Raw genomic sequence first — 26,787 nt, forward strand, 5'->3', positions numbered from 1 at the left:
CAACGCGCACAACACCTCATCACTTTTGCATTACCAACGAGGCGGCGTACGCACCTCAACGCGCCTTTTGATAACTACATATATGTATATTTATGAACGTATGCACACATATACATACCTATATACGCGCATTTGTAATTCAATTTTATGGTACATCAGTGTACGAAGGCTAAACACTTTCAACCCAAATCGCCGATATCGCCTGTCGATTGTCAGTAGCTACTAATTTAATAAAGACATACAGTGCTTGCCATATTATTAGAAGCATATGCGAAAAATATATAAAATGGACAAGAAACGTTCCGAGTTAAAATATTTATGCTGAAAATGAGGAAACTTAGATACTGATAATATAAAATATAAAAATAAAAGTTTCTAAAATCCATAACTGAATTTGCTGGACGCAAAAATTTGATACATAAATATTTTTTTTTTCAACATAACCTCTAAATCCTTAAAATATCCTGTTAAACTTCCATTGAATATGTGGACCTCTTAGTACTATTATTATTACACTATAAACTATTATGATCCATGCGAGCTATTGGAAAATATCGAAATAATCAAGTAAGAGCTCTAACCGAACTTAATCTTTCTTCGCTGTTGTTATTGTCAAATTTACCCCAAAATATATCATAATGAAACACTGTTTACTGATATTATATATACATACATACTTACATGGTGTATGAGCATACCTCTTACCGCTGTCAGGAGCTTCAGCGTAGCACGCCTTATCAGCAAAACCCATTGGACACTATCATCAATGGTGCGATACCTCGATACCTTCAACCATTATGACAACTAATATTATTAATAAAGATATCTATTACCCGCACATTATCATTATTGTATTTTGTATGGAAATCTGATTTGGCACAATTTATTAGTGCTCCACGGCTCGTTGTGTGCGGATCGTTAAAATCGTTTTTTTTTTTTGGGCATTCGGTGCGACTCTTCGTCGAAAGTGTTAGAAAGTGATCAACAATAACAGTAGGTGAAGCATAGCGATCTGCCGAGTTATACTTCACATAAGTACAAAGAAATGTGTATATGCAGATGCATATCAAATCGTGACCAAATTTAAATGATTTTCTAGAAGAAATTTAATTTATAAAAAAAGAAAAGAACAGATTTTCTAGAAAAAAAGTTTTTTTTTATCTAAAACAAATTGACTTTTTAAATCACAAAATGGAAACAATAAGCACAAAACCGGCTGGCAATAAATCTGCCTTTTCGATTGCGAATATATTAGAGCACAAAACACTTAGTGTTAACACGCCCACCCCGCCCGCAGCGCACAGTATCGCCCGTAACGGTGAACATTTGTCAGTAATCAGCACAACATCCTCACCTCTAACGAACAGCCACCAAAGCATCAACACTCTCGCGCAAACACTGCAGTCACGCATTGGTGAACCGCTTCCACCAACAATTGTCAATCCCATCGCAACAACAGCTTATTCGACTCTTACGCCGGATGTACAATATGCTTTCAAGAATCTACTACTCAAGGGGGAGCATGGCGCTGGCGGCACCCCATTGTTGCCATCACCGGGCGCTTTACGTTTTGAACCCGTTTACGATCCCGCTTCGCTGATCTATCAACAGATGCTGAATATGCAGAAGAACTCGGCTTTATTTATGCCACACTTTCAGGCGGCGGCAGCAGCAGCTGGTGCGGCGCCGTCGGGTTATTGCGATCAATACAATCCGTTTATGGAATGCGAAGGTGAGCACTTGTGGAAATTTGGATTTCTAAATTTTATAATTTGCTTTTAAAACTCAATCAACAAGCTGTTCGGTGTGCTATTTCACATAAAAAATTATTATTGGGGAAATTGTCTTTAAAAGTTGCTAAGATTAAAGGGCTTTCGTTTTACAAGTATGTATATGTAGATGAAATCACTGAAAAAAACTCCCAAAATCCGAGTTTGAGAATTGTTTCGACGATTGAGAGAAGCGCTGGCATAAGTCCATAATATCGAATGGAGACTATTTCAAAAGCGACACCATTATGATAGAATAATTATTTATTTATTTAAACGCACCTTGAATAAGCAAAGTCGAGAACCGTCGGACAATCATGCAGTGAAATCGTAAAATCGGGAAGTGTGTTCTTCAAAGTTGGGATATTACATAATAATGCTTAATTGTGCTGTAATCTTTTGTATAAGTCTTGTTAAGCAATAACACCGGTCGATACGATTTTTGAGTCTGACATCTACATGTTAAATTTTAGTTTCTCCTATGACTAAAATAAGGAATAAAAATTTTTCCCGGCTTTCGTAGAAATTAGAGCAATTTTTCGATTTGTAAGCAGAAATGACTGATTTTCATATATTTTCTTCAATTTCACTTTAGATTATTTTGATTCCTGACTTTTAGGTTAAAATAGTTGATAAAGCAAGTTTTTACTTCTAACTTTAATAAATTCACCACAAATAAAACGGAATGAATCAACATCATTTTTACACTGACTTGATGCCATTTTTTAACTGAGTAATACACTAATATTGTTGTTACAGCTATAATAAACAGGTTAACATTCACTACTGTGCCTCTTACTAATAATGGTACTGTTTACTTTCGGGTTAATCAAAGTGCTTCCATCTTTGATTTATGAAATAAATTAAAATATATTTATCGATGTATATCAGCCCAAAGCAAACTTAAAGAACTAAAGATAAATATTTAAGTGTTTTTCAATGTCTAGAATCAGAATAATATTTTTTTGTTGACCGGTGTAATTGTACAAAATGTCTGAAAACTAGATTTTCAAAAATTAAAAAACTAGATTTTCATAATTAAAACAAACATGAACTCCAAAAATTACTTGCAAATAAGAACTAAGTCAGTGCTTAACAATATCTCAACAATAAAATAAGGATCATTAACCTTGTTTTAGGTGCTAATGAACTTTATCGAGAAGAATTTTCATAGCAGAAGCAACATTGTTTGATCTCAGGATTTACGGAGTGAATAATCCGAAGTTAAGAATAACTCATGAGCGTCATCTCCTAAATTATTTTGAATTTTTGAAATGGTATTCACCTTAGTTTAACGTTTTATCTTCACATTTTTATTAAAAGTAATAATAAAATGGTCCAGTAATAATAAGATGGGCTTCTTATTGGAGAGAAATCTTCTAAACTTTGTTTTAATTTACAGGTTAGTTTTAACTTGTTAGTAACAAAACGTTTTTAATCATTATTTGGTCGAAATTTCATTCATAATGTTATGAGTTTTGTTTTAAGTACACCTAACCATGAAACATCATTAGTTCGGTATTAAATTTAATATTTGATTTCCGCTGTTAATACTTTAATAGCGTAAATAAAAAAAAAATCGTCGTTAACCTCAAATAAAATATGCAATGTCATTAATTTAACATTAGAAGTGTTTTACGCAAATATTCGTTAACAATAAGACGATCAATAACCGTAGATTATAATAACTTTTAATTCATATTCATTAATGCGCGCCTACCACGATATGATTGTATGTATTTTTGCATGTATAGGTATATATATAATCCCGTTAATAGTTATTTGACGTTCCATTTAATCTAATAATATTAAACAATTAAGCTCGATTAAGTTACTTAATTTGCACATTTTTTTTTTTTTTTTTTTTTTTTTTTTGAATTGTGACATCCGTTCCCGAATTGTCTCACCCATAAATGAGACTTACGTGATCTCATTAACGTAGTCTGTTAGGTAGACAAAGGTTAACGTGACTAATTTTGTTTAAATGCTAAATTGTTTTCTAGTCTAGAATAACTTGAATCGCTCAAAAATTTAGCAAGAGTTATTCGAGTCGAACATATTTTGCAATTATATATGTGACCTGGTCTACGGAAAGGGGGCTTAGGTGTCAAAAAATCAATTTTCACTTTTTAGTTGATTCGGATGGAAGATGAAGTTGTTTATTTTTAACAGCTGTTTCCCAGAAAACTAGTTTTCGCACGTTAGCTCCCTTTTCGTAGACCAGGTCACATATAATACCTTTTCATACGATTTTTGCAACCGAAAAATTAATTTCATTTAACTTGCGTTTGCGATTTTGCAAACATGTCATCAGCTACAAATAATACCAAACTTCCGGCACACAATTCAATTGCAGATTATAAATTTTATTTCTAATAGCTTGAAATATAACAAATTACTAATCGATATTGTATAATATTCGAAAAAAGTGTGCTTATCAGTCAAATCGAAACTTCAAAATACTTAGCAATAACAACTATAAACAAATATGAAATTATTATTGTTCAGATTCAAGCCAAATTGAAATGATCATAATTTAAAATCTAATAACATATACATAAATATATATGTGCTTGTATGTGCATATATTACTTATTAAACGATGTTTCGTTCAAGTGCGCAGATAAGTCTAAGCAAAAAAAAAAAAAAAATTAAGCGTTTTTTTGTTTGAAAGGTGTGTGGTTGAGAGAGGCAGGCGTTTGGGAGGTACATACTTCAATTAGATATACATACATGCATACATATGTATATAATATGTACTTGCATGGTTTGATTTGTTGAAAGATACTTTAATTTCGCTCAATAATAAATAAAATTTAATCACTTTCATTATTTGAAAATTCCAATAACATATTAACAACAATACGTCTGTGTGTGTGTGTGCGCTTGTCCATGCGCCGCTTATCGGCTATTGGCGACCCACTGATGGACAGCACCTTATTAATCGCTGTTAATAGCACTTTTTATTTAAATGATAAAGAAAAACATTGCTTAGAATTTTTTTATACTTTTCACATTTTTGTTTCGATTTCTCTTGTTGAGTACAAATATAAGATTATGTCTGAAGTTGTTGTACAATAATTTCATTTGTTTTTGCTGCTGTTTCTTAAGACACATTTCAACAGCTGATATTATATGTATGATATGTGATAAGGCAATAACTGATGTTCATAACACGACTGTCAACACTTGGGTGGAGAGCCACAAAAATGTAGTGTGTGGTAACCAATACCCCTTTCACATAAAGATATACACTCACATACACACACATATAGGAACCCCCGAAATATCTAACTTCTTCGCCACCCCTTAAAATCTGGCACTTGAAAAGTGTTGAATCAAAGTTGGTTTATTTGCTCTTGTCTAGTACTGAGCAGAGAAATGCACCGTTGGTGATGGTGGCGCCATCACTTAGGGATGAGCATAGCATTTTCGGGATTCATTTATGGCATCTCAGTTAGAAATAACCTAAATGGAATAACAAAAAATTAACAAAATTAGTAAAATAACTGACTAAGATTCAGTATGAATGTTATATGTACATACATATGACTATAATACAATACGACTTTAAATAATTTTATTTATTTTAATAATTTTTTTTAAACTAAAAAACAATTCAATCTTAATTTTATTTTTTGATACGAAAATATAAGATTGAAAATATTAAAAAAAAAAATTAATGCATTTTAAAATTTAAAATTAAAACATTTTTAGAAATATTATTTTAATCAACATTGTATTTTACAATAAATGATTTCATAAATACTCACTTCAACTTAAAAAATTCAAAATTTGATCAAGCAGAAGAAACCTATAATTTTTATATATGTATGAAATATCGGGATCGAGTATTTGACATCTAACTCCAACACCGAACATACAATGCATGTTCTTCAATTTTAGTGTTATTGTATTTGTTGTTGTTGTCGGCACTTTAATGCTTCTTAGGTGATTGAAGTGTCCCCAAAAAGTGCATTTAATGCGCCATCGAATGTCATTTGGCGCCAACACTTGACTTGCATCAAGCAGATAAGCAAATAAACAGGCCAACAGACAAACAAACATGCGGACAGACGAACTAAAAGTAAATTAATAAATAACCGTTCGAAGTTATAAACAAATACATGCACACATACACACATATATATAATGCTCATATATATAAATTTTGTTATAATATGGATGATACCAATTGTAAAACAGTTTGGCGCTTAACTGCAGCCGAATTTCGTTAACATTGGAGCCACCGCCGACAGCAGTGCAAACAAACACAGCTCATTAATCAATTATAATCGATGTCTGCGACTACCGTTGTGGGCAAAAGGTGTATGCGTGTGAATAGGGATGCACGCTATGCAAATAAAAGGTTATAAAAGGAATTTTTTACAAATAAGGGAGATAGTAATACTACATATATACTTTTTAAATCAATGCATTTGAGTGATTCATTGATACTCTCACTTTTAATGCCTTGAATATGACTTGGACTTTCTTTTATTTCTTATCTCTAACACTTTCCACAAAGTAAGACAATTTTTATACTCTCGTAACAAATGTTGCTAAAGAGAGTATTATAGTTTTGTTCACATAACGGTTGTTGGTAACACCCAAAACTAAACGAGTTAGATATAGGGTTATATATAACAAAGTGATCAGGCTGAAGAGTGGAGTTCAAGTCCGAATGTCTGTCTGTCCGTCCGTCCGTCCGTCCGTCTGTGCAAGCTGTAACTTGAGTAAAAATTAAGATATCTTAATGAAACTTGTCACACTTATTTTTGGCACCATAGGAAGGTTGCTTTCGAAAATTAGCAAAATCGGACCACTGCCACGCCCACAAAATGGCGAAAACCGAAAACACATAAAGTGACATAACTAAGCCATAAATAAAGCTATGGAAATAAAATTTGGAATGAAGGATCGCACTATGAAAGGGCATAGTTGGATGTTGGGGAAGTGGGCGTTGCCCCGCCCCTACTAAGTTTTTTATACATATCTCGCAAACCAATAGAGCTATATAAACCAAACTTCCTGCCAGTCCTTTTTTTTAGCCACTTCCTAATACAGTTCAAAAATGAAACAAATCGGATCATAACCACGCCCACCTCCCATACAAAAGTTAGGTTGAAAATTACTAAAAGTGGGTTAACTCACTAACGAAAAACGTCAGAAACACTAAATTTCACATAAGAAATGGCAGATGGAAGCTGAACTCAGATTTTTTTACAAAATGGAAAATGGTCGTGGCGTCGCCCACTTATGGGTCAAAAACCATATCTCAGGAACTACTCAACCGATTTCAATGAAACTTGGTTTGTAATAGTTTCCTTACATCCCAATGATATGTTGTGAAAATAGGCCAAATCGTTTCACAACCACGCCTACTTCCTATATACCAGAACTTTTAAGACAATCTGAATCGTTAACTTTACAATATATAAAGTAAGTACTAGTGAAGATATCGGTGCAGAACTTTGCATAAATACTATGTTAATAGTGTGGCAGCCCCATTCTAAAAATCGCCGAAATCGGACCATAGGTTTTTTAGACCCCATATATCGAACACGAGGACCTCGGTGCTTGTAACCTAATATTATGGTTTCCAACTTTCAATGGACTTTATACAACATATATGACGAATATTTTGTCAAATTGTGTATTATATAATATAAATAAAGTTAAATAAATAAATTGCGAATTAGCCCTTCCTTACTTGTTAAGTATACAATTTGGGTTGTAATTTTCATGTTATGAACTACATTACTAATGTTTTTCTATCAGATATTAATCTAAAAATTTATTTAATATTTGTTGTTGTGAAGACGTAATAAGTTTAATTTTTTTGTAGATGATTTAAATAAATAGCGGAGAAATGCCAATAAATTCTAATTCCGAAAAGTTTGACAAATTTCACCAAAAATGTCAGTTTTATCAATGAATCACTCTTTTGATTAGAGGCTACATTCGGCTGCAACCGAACATTTTATACTCTCGCAATTAATTGATGTAATTTTATTAAGATAACACAATTTTACCCATATATTCGGCATAAAGTCCAATAGAATAACAAAAATCATCATATATAGTATATGAGAGCCAAGGTAATTGCTGAACCGATTTCACTCATTTTCACTACTAAGGTATACTAGATCCAAGACTATACGCTCACTTAAATTTGCTAAGATATCTCACATATTAACCGATATATGCGATATAAAACCCACCGGAAGTTTAATAATCCGAATATAAGTTATATGGGAGCTTGGGGAAGTTATGGCCCGATTTCAAACATTTTTGGTACAAAGACACACTATTGAAAGAAAAGGATTTCCTCTGAATTAAATTAAAATATTTGTGAGATTTGCCGATATTTTCGTAGAAAAATTACCCTTAGCCAAAGAGTTCTTCATGTTCGATATCCGGGGCATAAAAAAGTTATATTCCTGATTTCTAAAATTTTTCCACAAGTGATGCGACAGCTCTAATACAGTATTTGTGTAAAGTTTTATTCTGCTATCTTCGTTGGTTCCTAATGTACATATTGTAAAGTGAAAGAATCAGAAGAATTCAAAATTGAGTTATACGGGAGGAGTCGTGGTTGTGAATCGATTTCGCCCATTTTCATCTGTGTTGTCAAAAAAATATTATGTGCCGAATTTAATTGAAATCGGTCGGTTCCTGAGCTTATCTAACTCGTTTAGTTTTAGTTCGAGTTCAATCAAATTTTTTACAAAAACTTTCGCTTTATAAAATAAATATTTATTTTCCCATTGTCTATTTAAATACTACTATTTTCTTTTGCCTATTTTCAATAATAATTGACCATTCATTTTCTCTCTAAAAATCACATTGATTGGCATTTAAAAGAATTTTAAATTGCCTTATTATTAAAACAAACTTTCAATGGAGTTTTAATCATAAGAATAGTGTTTTAATCCTTTACTCTTATAAGCTACAAAGTTAATTATGTTTCATGTGGGTATTTGGGTCAAAATCTGCCACATATTTGTCATAATTACTACAATCAAGAAATTATGTCTTCTGTGAAGCATTTGTCAGTGGAGAAAAAGTAGAGTAAATATATTCAACTATTACTATTATAAGCGCACAATCATAAAATTCTATACAAAAACAACCCACCTAATGCACATGAATTGAATTCCTCATAACATGTCTAATATTCTCGTCTTCATTTTCATTTATCAAATCATGTGCTTTTCATATTTTATGAAATTCAGATAGTCTTCACGACGTCCATAACGTGCGCACAGACGCATTCGTTGAGCAGTTGAGAAATAGATATTGTAAGAGCTTAAATTGGCATTTTCTTCTCACTGTCAAGTAGGAACTGGTGACTCTTATAAATTAGGCAATCACGCGCCAATGAAATTTCACAAAATAAATTTTCATTGCGTGCTGTATATAATATAAATAACTACAGTGCTAAGTACAGACTTTAAACATTAAACTTTCAATTTGTGGCTTTTATTTACTGCTACCAACTAATACGCCCACTCACTCATTGTAGAGCTGCGATATCTGTATATGCATGCATATATGCTTTATACATCACAGTTATCTATATTAGTTATTGATATTTGTTATCTATAATTTGTTGTTTGCGCCATTTATTGCGTGATACCGTTAAACCAAAAAACCAACTGTAAATGATAGCAATTATGGCAGTAATTGGCTTTTTATTGCTGTACCCGCACAATCGCTATATTGCTTTTGCAATGGCGATGACGACGGCAGTCTATTACTAGAGAGAGAGCGAGAGAGAAAACCACAATGATAAGGGTGATTGAAAATGTTGTATTTGTAGTTGTGTGCGCACAAGTGCTGCTCGGCATTGGTATTGCCTATACATTACGGTAGTACTTCACTCATGCAAGTTTTTGTTGCTCTTCATGCTTAGCTGTATTTATGGCCGCCGAACACCAATCAAATGTCATTGTGTAAAAACGCAAAATGTCGAATGCAGGGTGACACGAATGAAATATTTTAAATTATTTTAATTTATTAATTACTTAATTTACTTTGCTAAATGCAAATTATTGAATATTTTAAAATGTAAAATCAAAATTAATATTTACTTCTCATTATTATTAAAAACAAAATCCTTTCTTTATAGGTTTCCCTAGTAGCGCCGCCGCTGCTGCTCTCTACTGTAATGCTGCCTATCCTGGCTTTTATATGCCCAACTTTGGTGTTAAACGTAAGGGAGGTCAAATTCGGTTCACATCACAGCAAACGAAAAGTCTGGAGAATCGTTTCGCCAGCTCCAAGTACCTGTCACCTGAAGAACGGCGACACCTTGCGCTTCAACTCAAACTTTCCGATCGGCAGGTGAAGACTTGGTTTCAAAATCGACGTGCCAAATGGCGTCGCTCCAATCAAACTAAGCGCACACCACCCTCACATATCTTGGGCCAAGCTTTGGGTAGTGGTGCAGCTGTTGGTAGCAGCAGCTCAGGTTGTGCAGTGCCACACAGCAGTAGCACTGGCAGTGGTTATGGTCAAATCGATAGCAGTAGAGATATGCTTTCAGAGGAGGAGGACGACGACGACGACGATATCGATGATATTGTAGACAGCGATGAAGATAAGGTGTAAGGAGATGTGAAAAGCAATAAAATTAATGAAACAACTTGTGGGTGGGTAAATTAGGGGGCGTTGCGCTTAGTTTATGTTCAATTTCATAATTTTTACTTTTAAGTGTTATAAAATTATATATTTATTTTAGAATTAATGCGAAAATTATGTGACTAGATTAGCGTTTCTAAGTAAGTTTAACGTTGTTAAGCTAAGATAAATTATTGTATTGATTTACAAGAAATTGAAATGAATAAAACATAATATAAAAAAGTTGAACTTATACTTTTAATTTTTTATAGTATTTTTTCATTTCATTTTTTAATAATATTTCAATAAAATGAAATTAACCGGGGGATGCATACAATTGTATTCACTGTTTTTTTTTTTAATAATTTAATAAAATAAGAATAACAGCGGAATTTAATCTAATTTGCTAGAACTTGTTATAATAATAAAAATAATAACATATCTAATATACATGATTTAAATATGTTTTACTATACTTACTTTTTCCCGTTGAATACTTTCCCCAATTAATGTACAATTTTTCACTTTATACTTCTTTGAATGACATCATTTGCATTGATTTTTATTCGCTATTTATATGTATATATATGTACATATATAATATACATAAGTATGTATGTATATATTTAATATATTATATACTGTATTTTTAGTTTAGCAGAGAAATGCATAAATCTTTTCGAACATATCAATTCTTTAATTGTTTATATTGGTATATTTGTAATTCTGTAGCTACTTTTAATTACATAATTGTTATTGTTGTGGGCCATTTTTATCGCTATCATTAATCATCATATATTTATTGTGGCATTAGTAGGTTGTTAGAGTAATACATAGTTGTTGGTGTTTGTGTTAGTGAAAATAGGTTACTGTAGTATACTATATTGGATTATTATTTCAACAATTAATTCGTTGGAGTTTGAGTTTGAGTTGTGTATTGATTTTTAGAATTTAACTGCTTTTCTTTCATTTCGCGCAATACTAATTTATTTTTGTTTTTTTTTTTTTGTTGAAAAAATATTAATATTTTTTTATAATTTAGCATTTTCATATAATTTATCTGTAATGATTCTAGAGAGACTGTAATATACCATATATTGAATTTACTTTTTGTTAATTATTTTGTTATTTAATTTTTTTTTACTACTTAATGCAAATATTGGTTGTTAAGTTATTAAAATTTATTTTCTTCATATTTAGTTGTTTCGAAATTGTTAAGGCGCATGAATAAAATTTATTTAAAAAAATAAATTTAACATTACTTTTGGAAGTATGTGCGTAGATTAAATATTTAAACTCATTTGAAAGAGACTACAGTTCAAAATTTTCAGTCTTCTTTCTGGAAAAATAGCAAATGAACTATGATCGGAATTATTAATAAAAATTATATGGAATGAATATACCCCTTTCAAGATTTTACCACTTTTAGTTTGGTCAATACTTTTACTGGAAACTAGAGAGAAAATTAAAAATGAATTAGCCAACCCAAGTTGTTAAAAATTTTCTTTGGTTGAATGTTAACTCTCGAGTTTGTAGTTAAATTCAGTTGAGAGAGATGTAGAGAATAATGAATCGTGCCTCAATATTACTCAAAAGACCGTATCTGCCGAAAATTGTTATCAACAGTGGCGGGAGACTATTTTTTCAAGGCTGAGAGAGATTGCAAAAAAGAGCATTTGCATCAAAATTTAAAAATTTGAAAATGTATATTTTATTTATAATTTTTCAAGATTTAAAATTTGAGTTCTCACTTCCCTAGATTTCTGCACACAATTTCGGAAATTTTTAACAAAGAAATCTTTTTTTTTAAATTAAGAAGCTTATCTTTATCTATATTTAGTATCTCATTTGCTGAAATTTTATGAAACGGAAAAGATGCTGTTTTGTCTTTTCATCGGCAGTGATAAATGTATTACTTAAACGAATAAGATTGTTGAATAAAATAGAATTTTAAGTTAAAATAAGTGCTAACTCACTTGCTTTTGATAATTGTTTTACATTTTAATGAAATTATTTGAGATAAGAAAGACTATATCGAAAATAATAATTAAAGAAATTTAACTCAAGGTAAAATATGTATGTATGTATGTACATGAATCCAAAGCAAGTATTTCCATATAACAATTTGCCACATTTTCTGTAGTTAACAGTTCCATTAAGAAGTGAATCGAATGCTTACAATTTTATTGTGTTGCTGCGTTTTAACGATCTTTTTATTTCTTTTATTTTTCGATCATGTGAATATTTTCAGCTTCTGTCAATAAATATACATATTTACGGGGGTGTGTTGTGTGCGCGTTGTCCTGGGTATATTTTGCGAATGATTTTTTTATTTTTTCACTAAATACATTGAGTTTTAAGTATTTTCCAGTTAATTTGTGATTAACACTTTTAACAATTATTAATTGAACAATTTTTATTTTTATAATTTTTGTCACTTTATTGTTTCCCGTAGCTTCATTTTAGTAGGTATATATGTATGTATATATTTAATTAATTAATTTTTATAAATGCTACATAAATGTATAACTGAAGTATACTGAGTAGAAAAATTAATATTAGTCACTAATTATTTGGTAATTTTATGTTTGTTTGTTTTGGGCATTTTTACAATTTGCATTTCAAAAATAAATTCAAAGCGTTTTCTTTTTTGTTACGAAATTCCTCAATACATTTTATATGGTCTTAAATTGGTTTTAGCTAGAATTATACATAATTATGTATTAATTTATTTTAATTAATTTTGGCATGCAACTACTGATATTTAGTATACTAACTTTGAACAACACTCGCACCGATTTATTGCGTTTAGTCGCACGACAAATACAAATGCCCATAAATGCTTATACGCTATGCACAATTATTTAAACTCCGTTTCTTTTTTGTTTTACTGCTCACACAATCTGCACATACAACAGCATTTACATATGTATATATGTAAATAATTAGTATTATGTTTAAGAAAAGAAAGCAGAAGAAAGCAATATGTAGTAGTTGTAGTAGTTGTTGCTTTTGTTAGGGGGTTATCTAATATTAACTAGGCATGCTTCATTTAAATTCTCATATTTTTTTTATATTAGATATATTCAATATTTATATATATGTATGTATATAAGAGTCTGTATATATGTAATTATGTATGCTCGTATACAGTAGCATATAAGAGTATTGCAGTTTGTGACCTACTTTTATTAAATACAACGCATTACTATTTAATATTTGTAAGCGTATGACAGTTTGTTGCTATACTTGTTTGTATGTATATATATATATGTATAATGTTATTACAACTGTATATATGTATATCTATGTATAATATGTATTAGCAGTTTTTCTCGCTTTAATGCTGCAGTGTTGCTTTCCAAATGAGTATTTCTCTTCAAATTTGTAATTACTTAAACGCTATTTAATACAATATATTTATAGTAAAACAAAGCAAAAACGCATTTCAGAATTCTATTTGCAAATATCATAATGCAAATACAAGTGTATAATATTTTTTGGTGTTTATCTTCTGTGCTTATGCTACCACTATCATGCTGTTTGTCCTCCTTTACAAGCGTTCACCTTGACTTTCAACGTTTATTTTCGCTATTTCTGTTACATATTTACATTCAGTCCATGTCGCGCGCTCAAGTCAGGTTCGCCACATGCGTTGTGTCCATATGTTGTATGAGTGTGCGCATGAAAGACATCTCTTTGCGCGCATTTTCTAATATCACTTTCGGATCGTCTGAAGTGCAGCGCAAGCAGTTCGGTGCAAAGACCATCGCCAGATTGGATGAGTCCATTTTGGTGCAACTCACCACATCGGCGTGGGAGAATTGTTGCAAAAAGTGCACCAAATAGGTTAAAACCTGGAATCAGAAATATAAAAAAATTAACAGTTTTTTTAATAATTAATTTATAAAAGTAATTTAGTAAAATCAATATAATTTATATATTCGTTTATACAACATTCGTACTTACCAACTTATTAAGCTCCGGCAGCTTATCAACAATTTCTTTGGCTTTGTCCGGATCCTCTGTATTGACGCATTCCTCGTAAAATTGATCCGGTATGAGCGGGTCATACAATTCGCGATACCACAGCTTTAAAAGACTAGCCGGCGCATGCGCGTCCACTGTTGGTGTGTAAAAAATTATTATTTTTTAAATTTTATCTAAAGGAATCGTAATATATAGATAACTTACCCATGCTATTTTTGTAATCAGGAACATCCCACCGATCCAAACGACTCTTCAAACAATTCACCTCATCTACATCGGCGGAGACGCGGAAAATTCCCTCCGTCTGCTTGCCGTTTAAAAGTAAAACCTATAATTTATTTTCAAAACAAATTATTTTTTTTATAATTTTTTTTTTTATTTATATCAAATACTTACATGCTCCGAGAGTGTAGTTTGTATCCATGGCAATCTGCGATTTGGGAACTTATCCTTTTGCAAATCCATAACTTCAGCGATTGTGTTGCCAAACATACTGACGCGTAGAATTTGATTCTAGAGTGGGAGAGTAAATAAAATATTTATGTAGCTGCGAAGTTTTTAACCGACATAACCTATACATTTTTTTGATATTTCTTTATTGTTTTAAATACTGCTTAATGAATTAAATCCTTTAGTTTTGCCAGAGGACTCTTATCACCCTGCCTTGGAAATTAATATCGAAATCATAGACGAATTACTTGTATGCAACAAACAGGACCTTTGTTCTCGGTTCAACTTTGCGAAAGCTAACTTCAAAAAGATTAATTGTGAACTTTCTAAATTGACTTGGCCTGATTATAGTGGTAATATTGAATTAAATGTATCACATTTTAATGAAACAATTTTTAATATTTTTGAAAGATTTGTTCCGAAATGTTTTATTATCAAAAGAAAAAGTTCAAATTTGTGGTATTCGAATGAGCTATGTAAATTAAAAAATAAAAAAGCTCGTGCTTTTAAACTTTATAAAAGAAATGGAGCTCTTGTTGACTATTTAAAATATTCTAAATTGCGTCGTCAGTTTGAGGAACTTAACAAAAAATGTTATAAAAACTACATAATCAAAGTAAAAAATAATATTATTCGTAATCCGAAATTGTTTTATGGTTTCGTTAACTAGAAACGCAGGATTTCAAATTTTCCGTCCGCGATGAAATATAAATCAACAATGTCATGTGACAATTATATTATTTCTAATATGTTTGCAGAATTCTTCAAATCCAATTATTGTTCAAACTACCCTATGAATGTGCCATATCATCAAGTGTTATGTCCGAGTACTGTAATTAATACACCAATTATTTCTGAAACAGATGTCTTAAATTATTTAGTTACGTTAAAAAATTCGTTTAAATATGGCCCTGATATGATTCTCTCAAGCTTTCTTAAAAATTGCGCAAAATATATCTATCTGCCCTTAACTAAGCTTTTTAACCTATCTCATAAACAAGGTATTTTTCCGTCAATGTGGAAAAACTCTTTTATATTACCTTTGCATAAAAGTGGAGTTAGATCATCTGTTGAGAACTATAGGGGGATAGCTAAAATGTCAGCTATACCCAAACTTTTTGAAGCTATTGTCACTGACCAAATAACTTTTTTAATCTCTCCTTTAATTTCATTCTCTCAGCATGGATTTTGTAAAGGGAAATCTACAGTAACAAACTTGCTTGAATTTGTAAACCATGTGTCAATGGGTTTTAGGGATAATAAGAATACTGATGTTTAAATATACCTTCAGTAATTAAGTTTTCAGAAATTTTATTATATGCGGATGATGTAAAACTTTTTAAATCATATACTTCTCATAACGAAAGGACTGAGTTGCAATCGGATTTAAATAATTTAGTTACTTGGTGTCACAAAAATGATATGCCACTGAATCTTAAAAAATGTAAAACGATGTGCTTTTCCCGTAGAACTGTTGATCTTTCCCCCTATGTAATAAATAACTTCAGTTTAGAGCAAGTTTTTAGCTTTGTTGATTTAGGAGTTAATATGGACCCTAAACTAAATTTTAATTCTCATGTAAATTCAATTGTCTTAAAAGCTAAAGGTGCTCTTAGCTTTGTTAAACGTTGGTCTAAATAATTTAGTGATCCGTATATTACTAAAATTCTTTTTACAACATTGGTAAGGCCTATATTGGAGTATGGTTCTGTGGTATGGAATCCTAGCTATCAATCCCATTCTGATAAGCTTGAGTCCGTTCAAAAACAATTTTTACTTTTTGCTTTAGGCCACTTACATTGGGATTCAAGATTGAATCTTCCCCCGTATACTAGTCGTTTAAAACTTATAAATCTTCCTACACTCACTAATCGCAGCGAAATGCTAGGTATAATTTTCCTAGTAAAACTTCTGAATGGTTTAGTTTGTAGTTCATTCCTTTTGTCTGATATTAAGTTTAATGTCCCATTGCGTTCATCCAGGCAGTTTAAACCATTATTTCTAAAATCTTCTAGAACAAATTTTGAGTTAAATGAACCATTCTGCCGAATATGTCATGATTTTAATTCACATTCCAGCACATTTGATCCATCTGACTCAATATTTAGCATCAAAAAAACTATTTTGTCTTCTCTTAATAAGTAATATTCAGAAATTTTTAACTTTTTGTTTTTATACATTTTTAATTCTCCGCTGTTGAAATGTTTGTTTCTGTAGCTGAGCAGTTTGAGAACCGGACGCTTAAAAATGTCTTGCCTTTCTAGACTCGGCAAATTCCGCTCGTATGCGGACTGCGCCCCACGCGTCGGTTGGGCGGGAGGAGGGTAATCGTTTGGGTTAATAATTAAAAAAAAAAAAAAATTATAAAATCGTGACCTCAATTGAAGGGCGGTTAGATGAGTAAGCCTGAAGGGGCGTATAATCGTGCCCCATAAAATCGATATCAACGAAATCAGTATCAATTTGTATCCAAGCAAGAACTGCTCCCAAAAATTTAAATGTTTAGGACCCGTAAATGTGTTACGTTAGTAAAACAAGGGATTAGCCTAGTGCTCGCGGGTTTCACAGGAAGAAACAGCTGCATTCTCAACATTATAGTCTTTTCACATAGCGTGAACAACAAATCGTAGACAAAGAACGTATATATTATAAATACGGTCTTTGTCACAGTGTTCCATTTCATTTTCAAGTCGATTAAAATTGAATTAAAAATTAATGTAGATTATTATTTTGTATGGTAAATCGATATTAATCAGCGTTTTAATTGAGCAGAGGCCGGTTAATTGATCGATTAGCTATTTTGTGACAAGGCTATTATTTGTTATAACAATTACAACAACTACAATCAGAATCACAGCGAATTTTCACTTTCTATAAATCTTAATTTAAATCGAACTCACCCTCGCCTGCTCAACTTCATCTTCCGTGGGCCGCTTGGCCTGCCTGCGACCATGACTACCGATACGATCCAAACGTCTGCAGCAAACTGTTGCATAATGTGAGATCTGTACATGTATGGGCCACTTGCCCACCTCCGGAAATGACGTAGCGAAGGCAGGATCACGATGGCGATTCATATAACTGTAAATGTATGGAATTTATTAATAATAAACATTTTTATGGTGAAAGTTTTCGTTTTATTTACTTTAACAATGTTGGCTGGAATGTGGGCGATGGCGGCACAAAGGACAAACAAATCGCCATTAACTCCCAGCCGCGTATAAGCGAATCACGCTTTGGGTTTTCAGTGGTCTGACGACATAGCTGCACGTACAACTCATCGCGCAGTCTGTGGAATTACAAAGCATTCGTTAAAATATGTCTTAAATGTGTATGTATGTTGCACTCACTGTTGCTGTGGCAGCGCTGCGACTATTATATCGATCGCCACCGAATTGAGACTCATGCCAACACGCGCCTTCCGATCGCCCATGTAGATTTGCACCAGCTTGAAGAGTTCAATGGCAGTTTTCTTGTCCGATTTGTCGCGTGACAGCGCCAACATGGGTCGGCTAATTGGTTCCGGAGTCCAGCTCAGCATATCGCGTACAGAAGACTATGAAGAAGAGAATTGCAAAAAGAAATAATTAAATATTTTTAATTGTTTGTCATTTCACGATTATTTTAAGTAATTTTATCTTTTCATGGAATTTTTCAATTGACAAGCGGCCTCCAGTTACCTTTTTACGAAAGATGCCCTTCGAATGCAAATTCAGATTGTCGGCGGCGAATTTCTCAATATCACATTCCTTCATGCACACCAGCGTGGTGCTCAGGCCGCCCAAGTTGGGTGGTGCGCGCTCGCTGGGTGGAAATATCTGCTGAATTGTCGGCTTCAACGATGGCGGTGGCAAACGGGGCGTACGAGACATGCTTGCCGTGCCACCGCCACTTTCATCTTTGGCATAATGATGCAGACGCACACTGCCACCGCCCGTGCCGATAACACCGGTGCCAGCGGTGTTATTGCCATCAATGCTAGTTGAACCGCCGACGCCGCCCGACTGGGCAATGCGTGAAATCTGTCGATTTGGTGAGGGTAGTGTTTGTGATTGCTTTTGTTTGGTATCGGCGTCGAGTTGAAGGTGCTGATGTGGTGGCAGCGGCGGTTGTGGTGGCAGGTGATGGTGTGGCGCTAGTGGTGGTGTATTCGAATACAGTTGACTTTGTTGTATTTGTGTTTGAGATCCAATTTGAGGATGACCAAGTGATTGTTGTTTTTGTGTGTATTGCTGTTGTTGTTGTGTTGGTGTAGTGTGCGTTGTATCATAAAATGAGATTTGATATCGTTGCTTTGGTTTTTGTGCGAATTCGGTAGCGCGTTCGGCACCTTGACTGCCGATACCCTCGAGAACGGCTTCCACATTGTCGGAGCTGTGGATGCAAGTAATTAATTATTCGTGTTATGGAAGTAAACCAATTAAATCAAATAACATACATATCCTCACGTCCCGATGGATCATAGGGTGGATATTGATATGCGTAATAGGACACGCTGTCATCCATGTTGGCATAGTCATCAATCATGCCGTAATTGTGCTCCAAATAACCGCCATGCGTGTCTGAGCCACCATCCGAGTCCTCATTATCTGGCTCGTGACCGGAGAGCGAGTGCTCCGATTGGCTATCCGAGTGATACGAGTCCGAGTCGATGGGATCACCGAATACATAGTGACCAGACAATTTGGCTTGCTCCATAATGTAGTTCTTCAATGGCAGCAGGTGCTGATGCATCTCCTGCGAAACAAATGGAACAGCAGAGAATATATTAATATACATTGCAAATGGCTGATTTGTGTAATTCAATCAATGAAAAACGAACAAACCAACACTAACCTGATCCCAATTGCTGTAGAGCGGCGATATATTGCCGTTGTCATACTCCACATCACTGTTATCCGCATTAAGCAGATTGTTATGCTGCCGTGAACCACGGGAACGACGATGTTCTTGTTTGTTGCCACGAGAACTGTCGTAATAGTGCTCATTTGAACGGCGATTCGCTTGCTTGTCCTGCAAATGATTGATATTTTAGTATTATTTCTATTAATTCGTTGAAATTTTAATAATATTTTGAGAAAGCAAAAGTTTATTGAAACTAACAAGAATTTCATATAGCTCAGATTAACTTCAACCGTTAATATAAACGAAATACTCACCACACCAGTCGAGTTGTGACGCAAAGAGCCAACCGAACGATTATCCTGACTTTGGTGTTGCTGTTGCTGTGGTGTCTGCTGTTGATATGCACGCGTGGCCGTCGACGAACGCTGCTTGCTGCGCGAATCCGTCGAGCTGCGCGACGAATGTGTCAGCATGCCACCAATATTATCCGACGAAGGGAAATTCTTCATACCCACGGTTGTTGCAACTAGGTTATTTGGTGATGTTGAAGAGGAGGCAGCAACGACATCGCTTAAATGTGGCGACGTCGGTTTATTCAAGGACATGCGTTCCATATTCAATAGTTCCAAGCTACATGAAGAATCCTGCTTATGATGTTTGTTGTGCAAAGGCGCCGTTGGCGAGTGACCGGGTGAATGCATTGCAGTGTTAGTAGTAAAGGCGCTACCGAGCACATTGTTAGCGGTTTTCGTGGACTTCGATTTGATCTAGCGAAAGTCAAGAATGTTTTAAATTAAAATTATAAATTGAAATTTACATTTACTGTTTGGCAACACACCTGTGGACTTATGGGGCTCTGCGGACTCGAGTCACTCGAGTGTTTTTTATTGCTGCTGCTGCCGCTTGTGCCACCACCGGTGCCATCACCACTTGTAGTCTTCGTGGCGGCAGTGTGACGACGACGCGATAGTGGTGTATTTTCCACAGACTTGAAATATTTCTCATGCATAGAATCGTCGCTGGCCGCGCCACCATTAGCCTCGCCGCTCGACTTACGATACGACTTGCTGTGATGCCCTGCGGCTGTGGGATTTATGGCTGTTGACATGAAGCTGCCCGAACGCGCCAGTGACACTTTATATTCACGCTCACGTTCTGCAACGGGAAAAAACGCTTGAAATGTACCATCTTACCCTATACACAAACACGCAGGAGGAAACTGCACACTTACCGCCAGCATATTCCGCCGCACCGTGATGTCTTCCACCCGAACCGCTGCCTCCTGCACCGCTGATACGTTGTGTACGTGGTGTCTGTTGTTGTTGCTGCTGCGACTGTGAGTGTCTTTGATGTGCATAGGCCAGCGGTGGATACTGACCGCTCACACCTGTACCCACAACAGCGCTGCCACCGTCTGGCGAGAATTTCTTCTTTGGTTGTGGTGTGTGCGCCGAATGCGTGGGCGAGGCCACATCCGACGACTTGGACGAGCAGTAGCCTGGCAAATGATGTCCCGGCAAGAGTTGCTGCGTTTGCGTTGGCGTCTGTTGATGATGACGATCGAAATATTTATCGCCTGTTACAACACCACCTCCTCCAACACCACCATTGCCGCTGCCACCACCACCACCATAGGATGAGGCGTGCGGTAAATTGTGCGCACTAGTGCTCTCTTGCAACAAATCAAAGCTGCAATGTAGGTTGTTGTTGTTGTTTTTTTTTGTTGCGAGCATATTGCAAGGTTGATTATATGTCATGTGGGCGATGTGGGCGTCGTTGGACGTTTTATGCAGGTTATGAGTATGGTCGGTGCGTAAAAAGCCACATGAAATGAGAAGCGAAACACACAGCGTATTGTGAATATGTTTGGATGCATAGGCCGAAATAGCGAAGCAGCGCTATAAAGCAACAACACTCACCTGCCCTCCTTGCGTGTGCGCTGTTTCTGTAGTGAACTCAACCGCAAGCTTTCGCCAGTGCCAGCATCGTTGAAACGCCGATAGCCATGTATGCTGGACAAACTGGAATCGCTGGACTTGCCCGACTCTTTGTAATGGTTTGTTGAATCTGCATATGCATATGTATGCGTGTGTGTGTGTGGAAGGAAATATGTAGAGAGAATGAGTAATTAAAGTAGAGTTAGATAAGAAATAATTTCCTATGAAAGAAAATTAATGAATAATGTGTAGTGTTTAAAAAAATGAGACTTTATTAATCATAATAACAGCTCAAAATGATGGGTATGCATTTATGGTGAAATTTTTAAACCAAAATCAGGAATTGAGTGATGTTTTTTTATTTATTGAAGACGAAATATTGATATAGACGTGACTGTTACCCTTTTATGCAAAGAACCAGAGCGGAGTTTGGCGTTAATTTAGATATTGCTCAACAAAAACAACACAAATATACAGATTAAACATATTTGAACTGAGTATCACCTATATGCGCTTATATGGCATTTAATTCACCGATAGTTCAACCTCGGCGCCATCTGGTGAAAATATTAAGTTTGTTATTTATTTTGAAAATAATTGAAAATCGGAAATTATAGTCTAACTCGGATATAACCCCACCTAGCGGAGCTTTTACAAAAGCTTTTTTGTACCAAAAATATACTAGAGTTAGAAAGTTTTTTAGGAACCACTTTTTACAACTAATGATGGTAAATTTTTTATATACATAGGTATGTAAAGTGTTATTCAAAAGTAGTCCGATATGGTCAGCTAACAACGCCATATTTTTTTTCCGTTCTTTTGACATTTCTCTTCAGTTAGTTTTGCCATTTCATCATGGAAAGATATACAATCCAACAACGAGCCCTTATTTTTATTAAGTTACTACCGAAATTCGGAGTCAGTGGCCTCAACTTTAAGAGCGCTATGTAGCGATGAGGCTTTGTTTTGGCTGAATGGCTTCGTCAATAAGCAAAATATGCGTTATTGATCAGACAGCAATCCACACGTACTCCATGAGTCACCATTGCAATACGAAAAAATTACGGTTTGGAGCGGTTTATGGGCCAACGGCGTCATTGGGCCGTAACCACCGTGATGAACAAGACCGGCACGTTACTACGAATATTTTTGATCCGAATTGGACAATATGGGATTCCAACAGGACGGAGCCACAAGCCACACAGAAATGTCACAATCGATTTATTGAAAACCAAGTTTAGTGAACGTGTTATCTCAAGATATAGCTCAGTCAATTGGCCGGTCATGCAATTTGACGCTGTTAGACTATTTCCAGTACGTCAAGTCAATGGTCTATGCCAACAAGCCATCGACGATTGATGAACTTCGTACGAATATCGAACGAGAAATTGCAGCGGTATGCTTGAAACCCGTATGCGTGCCCGTGTTGGACATGCAAAAGAAATCGAGTTCCATACATAATGACATCGAATGTACTTTCACAGGAATAAAGAATTTCCTTCCCAAACCGTTTTTGTTTTATTTAAAAAATTTTAGTGCTCTTATAGAAAATCCGTTATTATTACTTTGAATGCAATATATTTCGAAAATCTTTAAAATTTTAAAGGTTATATCGTTTGATTCCTTTGAAATTATCCATCAATCTATTTAGACATACATGTACATATATATTTAATGAGATTCCTGATTTACTAACAACAACAAATGAACATATGTGATATGTGTTCGAGCTCTACACATACATACACCCATACATATGTGATTCTACTTCTTCCTCTGAATGTCTACCAGCCAAGCCAGATGGGCGGACAAGAAAGATGAGTTGTCTTGCAACCCACTTTATATTAAATAGATACCCACACATACTTAAATTTTTATGTACATGGATGTATTTTGTAGGTAAGCATGCACAAGTATCTAACCCGGCACCGTTCATCTGCCGCAAATGTGCATTCTGCTGGTACCCGACTATTGCAACAGCAAAATAACAACAACAAATAAGCCGAAGTATAATAAAAAAGTATACAAATAGACCAAGAGCAAGAGCATTGAAGTGACACACTGTCTCCGCACCGATGGCAGGAAAAGTGTCAACGGCACACAAGAATTCTATAAATGGTACATATGTATGTATGTAAATTATTATTAGTACATGTGTGCATGTTCATTAATGTCTTAATGTCTCGTATGACTATGCGAAGGCACACCGGCTCCAACAGCTGGCTATGGATGGCGTTATACAAAAAAGTACTTCAACCAATTTACCGGGAAGCCGCAGTCAGTAAGACCGAGGAATGCACATTTGCCTATGTTTGTATGAGTATGTGTGTGTGTGAATCTATGCGCATGAGGATGAGTGAGCGCATGGATAAATTTGGATTGCTTTGGATTCTTGTATATATGTATGTATGTATGCGTGTGTATTATTAAAGTGTAAAAGTAGATATTTTTATTTATGGAGTAAATAGCTTACCTTGTGAGCGTCTCGCAGAGAATGGCTGCATGTCCGTGAACGATGATGAATCACCCGTTCCAACGCTGTGCGTATGTATGTGTGTATGCATGTAGAACGAATCGGCATTTTCAATGATAAACCATACGCGTATCATATATACATATGTACATACATATAAGTACATACAAATGTGGTGAAGTGATCATTTAAGCGCGACAAAAAAGGAATCGCACAATTTGAACAACGTTGCGGATGGCAATGAACGCCAGCAAGTGCGTACCCAATGAATTATGCGACACATATGAATTATGAAAGTAGAAGAAAAGAAATATACAATTGAATTTACATTTCACAGACACTGAATAATTCATTTATTTGCATATATAGAATTATACATATGTGCATACAAATATATGTACATACCTTCTACACTTAATAAGGAAAAAATCAAATAGCGCTAAGCCTACGACCAAGTACTAGCTATTACTCACCGAAAACTGTGACGCCCACGTGGACTAGAAATGAACTCAGCGGAGAGTTTCTCCTCCGAACTGGCATGCAGTGGCAAAGCGTTGGCGCTACGTCCCTCTATGCCCGCACTGCTGCGCTTGCCACCACTGCCGACACTCCCACCGGTATTCGTATTATTCATGGCGGCCAATCCTGCAGCTTCACGCGCTGCACTGCGTTGGGCGCGCAGCTTACCGACCGCCGCCAAAGGTGATTGGGTCGCCGAGGTCGACTGCGATTGTGACCCGCCTCCTCCTGTCGTATGCTGCGTTTGCGTACTACTCTCCTTACGATCACTCGGATCCGTATTCTGTTTGAGCGTTTGCAATTTCGCCAGCGGTATGATATCACACTTGCTTGGCCGATGCCAGACGGTTTTCTGTGTCGCCGCATTGTAGTAGTAAAAGCGTTGCGTATTCGTATCGAACAATTCCCACCACTGTGATGAGTCGGTGCGCTTAATTGGTACATCCTGCGGAGCACATACAAAAACAACAACAAACAAATGTTATCAAATTAGAAATGTGTACAAATACAAATACCGTAATAATCAGAAAAATATGCAACAACAATAGCTCAACTATATTTTACGAGCTTTGTGTGTATGTTTGTGTGTGTGTAGTCACTATACAAATATATAAAATATTAAATAGCAGAGTAAATTATTATGTGAGCTGCTTGTGCCATTTTAAATTGAGTTGAGCCAAGCCGTTTCGGTCAAGTGGCGGTCAGCGGGTGTGCGCCATTGTGTGTGTGGGCGTATGTAAGCGCGTTAGTGAGATGGGTAAGCGGCACACAATGGGTTGCGCGTCAAATTCAAGTGGCAACATACCACGGCATGTTTACATACACTCGTAACTATTGCCCACATAACTATTTTCAGCGATATTTAGACAAGTAGGGGAGTAGGTAAAAAAGCTGTTAATTTAGTTAAAAATTGCAAATGTTTTTATGGCACGCCATTATATGGCATATATCTAGTTTCGACAAGTCACAAATTTAGATGCAAATCATATCAAACGTTTATAACAGAGAAGAGTGCTAATAACACTATACTTATATCAAAATCGACCTTTTTCTGGGTATTGGACCAAACTAAGTTTTTCCGGGGGGTTTAAGACATAAGAAAAAAGTGCATTCTCCTATTTTCGAAGTTAGGCTCCAAATTCGTAATATATAATTATTTAAAAAAAGCCTTTTTTCGATATCATATTATATATCAATACCGAGCATATATGAAGGATATAAAGGAATAAGTATCCCATTAAAATTGACAGCCCTTGCACGCTTGAACTAAAGAAATAAAAAAAATGTATCAATAAAAATTGTCACCACGGACACATTTCGAATCGAAAACTTCTAACTGTAACTTAAATGATCGTTTTCAAAATATTTTCAAAATTTATTTTCGAAATTTTTGAATTTTATTTCTCTAGATGATATCTAATTAAAACCCAGTTATTAATATAAAATCGGATAAAATATGAGACGCTTGATCTTAGTAATTCTTATAAAAAAACTAGCAGACCCGGCCACACGTTGTTGTGGCTAAGGTATACATTAAATTAAGTTGGTCCAATCTTGGCTTCGGCGACGATATTGATTACTCGAGGTCGATTTTTGTTACGCAGTATGATGACAACTCGCTTTACTTTTAATTGCAAAGTGAGTGGTGATAGTACAGGCAATTTTAAATAGTTTGGGATAATTGACGACGTCATCTTGGTTTGTAGCTGTGTCAACTCTCCTGGACCGAAATTCTAAATTGTCGCATTAAGATCATCGATATCTTTGTTTTTTTACCACCAATATAGGTCATTCAATCAGTCATTTATGGTTATCATATTGAGTTTTCATGTCAGGAAAACTTCTCTTTCGAGTCAATGAAGTGACAGAAATCTGTTGGAAACGCTATTAATCCATCGAGGTGTCAACTGCGACCCTACCATTTCCAACTGCTTCTACAATCGCAATTTGATATTGTTGCAAAAACACTCATATGTTAGTTGTTAATTGGCGATACTTTATGTGTCGTTGATCCAGGAATAATTGGAAGAGTCTGGCGTAAATCACCTGTTAACAGAATCCTGGCTCCACCAAAAACGTTTATCGACAATCAAGATATTTTAAAGTCCTGTGCAGTACCTCCAGCGACTTTTTGAATATTTGGAAAATCTTCGTTATAGCGCTATTTTTGGCGATTTTG

The 26,787-nt window shown here is 34.8% G+C and overlaps 2 protein-coding genes across 2 annotated transcripts in view; one reads left to right on the top strand and one right to left on the bottom strand.

The window, feature by feature from the left end:
* Nucleotides 1–882: 882 nt before the first annotated feature.
* Nucleotides 883–10,535, top strand: LOC105210140 (hematopoietically-expressed homeobox protein Hhex). The gene is made up of 2 exons (XM_011180931.3): nucleotides 883–1,732; nucleotides 9,904–10,535. The coding sequence occupies exons 1-2, from the start codon at nucleotides 1,192–1,194 to the stop codon at nucleotides 10,383–10,385; spliced, it is 1,023 nt and encodes a 340-aa protein (XP_011179233.1). The 5' UTR covers nucleotides 883–1,191; the 3' UTR covers nucleotides 10,386–10,535.
* A 783-nt stretch (nucleotides 10,536–11,318) lies between these two features.
* The window catches only part of LOC105210141 (uncharacterized), a 37,626-nt gene continuing 22,157 nt past the window's right edge, over nucleotides 11,319–26,787 (bottom strand). Inside the window, exons 3-18 of the mRNA XM_011180933.3 lie at nucleotides 24,563–25,053; nucleotides 24,090–24,154; nucleotides 21,599–21,746; nucleotides 20,911–21,368; nucleotides 20,518–20,834; nucleotides 19,994–20,446; nucleotides 19,671–19,847; nucleotides 19,273–19,571; nucleotides 18,515–19,208; nucleotides 18,185–18,390; nucleotides 17,980–18,123; nucleotides 17,735–17,915; nucleotides 14,781–14,897; nucleotides 14,589–14,712; nucleotides 14,364–14,518; nucleotides 11,319–14,251 (exon numbers count right to left, since the gene is read on the bottom strand). Coding sequence (XP_011179235.1) covers nucleotides 14,027–14,251; nucleotides 14,364–14,518; nucleotides 14,589–14,712; nucleotides 14,781–14,897; nucleotides 17,735–17,915; nucleotides 17,980–18,123; nucleotides 18,185–18,390; nucleotides 18,515–19,208; nucleotides 19,273–19,571; nucleotides 19,671–19,847; nucleotides 19,994–20,446; nucleotides 20,518–20,834; nucleotides 20,911–21,368; nucleotides 21,599–21,746; nucleotides 24,090–24,154; nucleotides 24,563–25,053 — 4,254 coding nt within the window. The 3' untranslated portion in view covers nucleotides 11,319–14,026. The remainder of the gene's footprint in view (nucleotides 14,252–14,363; nucleotides 14,519–14,588; nucleotides 14,713–14,780; nucleotides 14,898–17,734; nucleotides 17,916–17,979; nucleotides 18,124–18,184; nucleotides 18,391–18,514; nucleotides 19,209–19,272; nucleotides 19,572–19,670; nucleotides 19,848–19,993; nucleotides 20,447–20,517; nucleotides 20,835–20,910; nucleotides 21,369–21,598; nucleotides 21,747–24,089; nucleotides 24,155–24,562; nucleotides 25,054–26,787) is intronic.

The sequence above is a fragment of the Zeugodacus cucurbitae genome, chromosome 2, assembly GCF_028554725.1.
Source record: "Zeugodacus cucurbitae isolate PBARC_wt_2022May chromosome 2, idZeuCucr1.2, whole genome shotgun sequence".
Classification (NCBI taxonomy): Eukaryota; Metazoa; Arthropoda; class Insecta; order Diptera; family Tephritidae; genus Zeugodacus; species Zeugodacus cucurbitae.

Coding starts and splice junctions, on each gene's coding strand:
- LOC105210140 (XM_011180931.3), top strand. CDS start 1,192: ATGGAAACAATAAGCACAAAACCGGCTGGCAATAAATCTGCCTTTTCG. Junction 1,733..9,903: donor TCCGTTTATGGAATGCGAAG/GTGAGCACTTGT, acceptor CTTTCTTTATAG/GTTTCCCTAGTAGCGCCGCC.